Source organism: Phyllobates terribilis, unplaced genomic scaffold (assembly GCF_046119375.1).
Source record: "Phyllobates terribilis strain yellow unplaced genomic scaffold, ASM4611937v1 Scaffold_2__4_contigs__length_985480577, whole genome shotgun sequence".
Taxonomy (NCBI): domain Eukaryota; kingdom Metazoa; phylum Chordata; class Amphibia; order Anura; family Dendrobatidae; genus Phyllobates; species Phyllobates terribilis.
In genome coordinates, this window is record NW_027362762.1 from 490,862,208 (window position 1) to 490,867,893 (window position 5,686).

Here is a 5,686-nt window from a genome sequence, read left to right on the forward strand (position 1 = left end):
GGTGACACTGTTGGGGATTTATTCAAAATTGAAGGCATACTGAACCAGCATGGCTACCACAGCATCTTGCAGCGCCATGCTATTCCATCCGGTTTGCGTTTAGTTGGACCATCATTTATTTTTCATCAGCACAATGACCCCAAACACACCTTCAGGCTGTGTAAGGGCTATTTGACCAAGAAGGAGAGTGATGGGGTGCTACGCCAGATGACCTGGCCTCCACAGTCACCAGACCTGAAACCAATCGAGATGGTTTGGGGTGAGCTGGACCGCAGAGTGAAGGCAAAAGGGCCAACAAGTGCTAAGCATCTCTGGGAACTCCTTCAAGATTGTTGGAAGACCATTTCCGGTGACTACCTCTTGAAGCTCATCAAGAGAATGCCAAGAGTGTGCAAAGCAGTCATCAAAGCAAAAGGTGGCTACTTTGAAGAACCTAGAATATAAGACATATTTTCAGTTGTTTCACACTTTTTTGTTAAGTATATAATTCCACATGTGTTAATTCATAGTTTTGTTGCCTTCAGTGTGAATGTACAATTTTCATAGTCATGAAAATACAGAAAAATCTTTAAATGAGAAGGTGTGTCCAAACTTTTGGTCTGTACTGTATATGCTAATTGTGGTTTAGGTACCCTGGGGCTCAGAAGGGAGGGGGGCATTTGGATTTAAGAGCACAGAATTTTCTGGATTTCTTTTGGGGTGGAGAGGAGCCATAGAGCTTTTCCAGAGCCTTTGAACTACCAGTAATATGAAAGCACACTATATTTCCATTGACAGATGATGGACCTGAGTGGGGGCTTTTTTTGGTGGATTAATTTGAAGCTTTTATTGGGAACATTTTACATAATGTTTGTGATCACATTTATCTGTCGCTCTTCGCTGGGCACTTACATCGGGGCTTCCATCTAAATCTCCGAATGACGTGATTCAGATGAAACCTCTGAGGGATCCATTCACCATAATGAGGCATCAGAGTTAATCTGTACTCTGTCTGGCCTCTGTTCAGCATTATCCTTTTTTTCAGAGGTGCTCAAAACTTGTATGAACGCCGAAAAAGATGGACACCGCTGGATCATAGGCCAGGCAGTGTCCACAGTGAATTTAGCTGCCTCAATATACAGAAATCTTCCATCGGGGATTCCATCTGAATCACGTATTTCAGAGATTTATACGGAAACTCCAGTGTAAGAGCTCAGTGTAGAGCACAGGATAAATGTGACCCGTGTCTTATTGCAGTCTTTGGGAGGCAGAATGAACAAATTAACAGCAGATTAAGAATTGGTTTTATTTATGTTTTACACCATTCTTCATATGGTATAAGTGATCAGATGACTTTATTCCTCGGGTCGGTGCGATTGCTGCTGTAAGTTGGTTGTGGGCGATCTGCTGCTTCTGCTCGCTCTGGCACCCTACAGACAAAATGTGTCTCTATCCCGGAGTGCTATTGTGTGTGGGGTGCATCACACTTACTTTTGGCCCATAGGCCTCCACTGGCTCCAGGCTTTCATCATTTAAAATTCTGCTGAAGAAAAAACAGTCTGTCCCACGTTCTCCATATTTAATTCATATCATTAAATTAAGCTATTGTAGGTGTTATTTTGCTCTTTATCGATATGGACCACATTAAATGTTTTTGGACAAGGACAGCTTTCATTATCGGCTTCCTCTCATACGCAACAGTATAAATCTATCCTACACTGTGAATTATATCTACTGTGCCTTCATAGAGAGAGACTGTAATCTGTTATTTGCTGGTATAGAAATTCCCTTTATTAAAGAAGTGTTGCATTTGCAAGTTAATGCGTGTCTCCATAAGTGCAACCTCCCACTATTGACAATTGTTTTGGACAGGAGGGAAATGTTTAGGAGTCCAGCACTTTCCTCTGGTAACCTTGACACTAGTGATAACCTAGGCAAGGAGCAGTAAACTATAACATTAAAAATCCCCCTGTTCTGGAAAATTAAAGTGAATTTTAATAATTGGAAAATTTCAAAGTTGCTTATTTTTACAAGCACCTTGTAATCTTACCCATTTAAGAAGTTGAGACTACCCCTGTAAATTATTTAATTGTTCATGCCTACTTCTTGGTAGAGCTTCCTAGTGTGGCGTTCAATTGAGGCTATGTACACCTGTGTGAAAATAGCAACCCCTAGTGGTGACTGCAGGCTTTCAGAATGCTATTATCTAATTGTATTGTGTAAAAGTAAGCAGGATCTCTGTATCAGAAAAAAGATTACTAGCTTTGTTCTAAAATTACTCTGTACAAAATTATGGTCTTAAGCCATTTTTGGGAGACATAAGGATTGCAAACCAGTACACTTTTCCGAGCCAAACGCTTCTGTGCAATGAGGGAATCAGGAGAGATAGCGGTCAATTGAACAATAGTTCAGCTTACAGCTGTCTAACGTGCATGGCCAGCATAAGGCCCAGTAAATATTGTCCTTATTTCAAACCCACAAATTAATTTTACGGCACTGGTGACTCATAAATTCTTCTTAACTCTTGCCATGTAAAAGGGAACAAAGTGTATGTTGGACAGCAGTTTTAAGACATAATTCACTTCCTGTTTGTGCAGTCTCAGAAGCCAGATGTCACATAAGTTGGTTATGCAGAAAATTACAGGAGCTAAATTCTGCAAATAGTTGAGACTTTCTAACTAATCACCTGCTTTGGTACTGTTCTTCAATTACATGAGACTTTCCATCTAAATACCTGATTTGGTAGTGTTCTGCAAGTATATCAGACTTTCTAGGGGCAGACACTGACAGCTTGGGGCATCTGTGCAAAAAGTGTGTCTAACTCTCTCCCTCTATGGCAGGGGTCTCAAACTCAATTTACCTGGGGGCCGCTGGAGGTAGATTCTGGGTAAGGCTGGGCCGCATCAAGTTTTCCACAAAAAATGCGCTTACAAAATATCATTATTCAGATTCAAATGTCTTTATTAACAGTTCTTTAACATTTAACTTTTAGAACATGAATGGACATAAACTGTTTGAACATGGCTTTATCTGCCTACTTCTTGCTGCTAGAGATCTGACAGCGCTTACTCTTGCATAGCCGAGCCACATTTGGCGTAAGTGAGGAAGCAGTTGAGACCCTCAGCACAGCTTGAAGATGAGCATCAGTAATTCTAGACCTGTACTTTGACTTATTGAAGTTCAAGGTAGAGAAGAGCTTTTCGCACAAGTATGTGCTCCCAAATAGACACATGGTCTGCTTGAACATTCGGGAAAGCTCAGGGAAGCTGGGGGGCAATTCTCTTAAAAATTGCCCAAGTTTGTCTGCTTTTCCACTCACATCCCTAAACTTGGCTTTGAGTTCAGAGTTACACTGCAAGTCAATGAGCTCTATTTGAAACACTGGAGGGGCATCTTGCACATCAAAGGAGAAGGGGTCTGCAAAAATTTGAAATGTGGCTCTGTGTCTCTTGAAGTCTGCAAATCTATGATCAAATTCCTCCTGTAGCCTCAAAATGACATCCACATACTCCTCATGACTGAATAGTGTGCCTGAATCAATGAGTGACTTGCATGCTGGGAAATGGCAAAGGTTTGTTTGAGAAAGCTGGTCTTTCCACAATATAAGTTTTGTAGAGAACGCTCTCACGCTGTCATAGGCAGCACTGACAAGTTGCCCCTGGCCTTGTAACCTCTTATTCAGTACATTAAGCTCATGTGCGATATCAACCAAAAAAGCTAAGTCCATGAGCCATTTTGGATCACTTAGCAAAGGAACAGAAGCCCCATCTTTCTCCATAAAAGCTTTCACTTCCGCTCTCAACTCAAAAAATCTCTTTAATACGTTTCCCCTGCTGAGCCAACGCACCTCGGTAAAGTAGAGCACATCCCCATATTCTGACTCTATTTCCTCTAAAAAAGCACGAAACATTCTGTGTTTTAAGCCCCTGGATCTGATTTGGTTGATGCATTTCACAACGAAAGACATCACGTTGTCAAACTTCAGGCATTTGCTGCAAAGGGCCTGCTGATGGATAATGCAGTGCAGAGCAATGACCTCCTCTAAACCTTCCTCTTCCTTTTTTTTATTAACAAGTGCCACCAGTCCTTTTTTCCTCCCGATCATTGATGGCGCTCCATCAGTTGTTATTCCGACAAACTTCCTCCAAGGCAAACCAGCATTCTGAAAAGCATCACACAGCTGGTGAAATATCTCTTGGGCGGTGGTCTGGCCATGCATTGGAACTAGTGAGAGCAACTCCTCTGTGACTTCAAAATTGTCATCAACACCCCGGACATAGATTGCAAGCTGGGCAGTGTCGGTGATGTCTGTGGTCTCATCAAGAGCGACTGAGTATACACTGAAACATTTTATTTTCTCACACAGTTGATCATAAATGTCACTTGAAAGGTCAGAAATGCGCTCTGCCACGGTGTTGGAAGAAAGGCTGACGTTGCTAAACTGACCTTTCTTTTCTGGAGAGATAATACTTGCAGCCTGTAACATGCACTTTTTTATAAATTCCCCTTCTTTAAATGACTTTCCTGCTTTAGCAATCATCATACTAACTACGTAGCTGGCTTCGACTGCTGCATCATTCTCTTTGGTTGCTTTCTTAAAGAAATCTTGTTGCCTCAGCAGACATGTCTTAAGTTTAGCAACCTGGTTGGCTCTCTCATCTTCCTGGTACTTTGCATACTCCTCAGCATGTCTAGTTGTGTAATGACGCTTCAAATTGTATTCTTTGGGCACTGCAACTTTCTCTGTGCAAATAAGACAAGTTGGGATGCCCTTGTGCTCAATAAAGAAATATTGCTTTTCCCACTTTTCCTGAAATTGTCTGTGCTCATCATCAACCTTTCTCTTCACTGCAGGCTTTGAGCAAGACATATTTGGGGCTGCGTAGCAAAAACTTAGGCCTATGGTGCCTTGAGATACCCACTTCAGCACAAGGTGCTCTGGATGAGCGGAAATAGAGTTTCCCAGTCCCCCTAGCTGCCTAGCATGACCTTCGGCAACATTAAAGAGGACCTGATTTTTACTCACAGGAGTAGCCAAATACCTTTAGGGTGGGCACGCACCTGGTCTGGTTTATAAAAATAGCACTCCTCCACTCTGCTGTGCCCCCCTGTATATTTCTTGCCCTGTATGCTAATACTGAGCATCAAGGAGGAAGAGACGCCGGGGTTTCTCAATGGGCGTCTCCTTCTCCATGTGCCTCAATCCAATCACAGTGAGAGTCACAGCCAGGAAGAAAAAAACTCCTTGTCTGTGACACTCTTTGATGTGATTGGATCACAACACAGCCAGGGAGAAGGAGACGCCCATTGAGAAACCCCTGCGTCTCCTCCTCCCATGCAGGGCCTCCAATGGCAGAACGTCCTGTCGCCTGACTGGGAAGAAGAAGAAAAAAAGTGGGGCGTGGAGAGCGTGACTGACAGGCTGGAGAGCCTGTCAGTCACGCTCTCCACGCCCCACTTTTTTTTTCTTCCAAGCCTGCACTAGATTGAAAACAAAAGAAGAAGCTGCTGTCATGGCGTCTCCCAGCGCAAGGGAAGCCCCGAGCTGGGAGACGTGTCTTCTCTATGAACGCGCCCTGTGCACCGAGGGGTCCCAAGCTCCTACCCCCCCCCCCCGGTACTTGCCTCTCCGTGTCCCTCCCATCGAAGAAGATGAAGTCGCCGCTCTGAACGCACTTGGTGCAGGTCAGCCTCCGGCGGTGTTACA

General features: G+C 43.4%; 1 protein-coding gene across 1 annotated transcript; it reads right to left on the reverse strand.

The window, feature by feature from the left end:
* Positions 1-3,013: 3,013 nt before the first annotated feature.
* Positions 3,014-4,849, reverse strand: LOC141246277 (general transcription factor II-I repeat domain-containing protein 2-like). The gene has a single exon (XM_073669124.1). The coding sequence runs from the start codon at positions 4,847-4,849 to the stop codon at positions 3,014-3,016; it is 1,836 nt and encodes a 611-aa protein (XP_073525225.1).
* Positions 4,850-5,686: the final 837 nt, after the last annotated feature.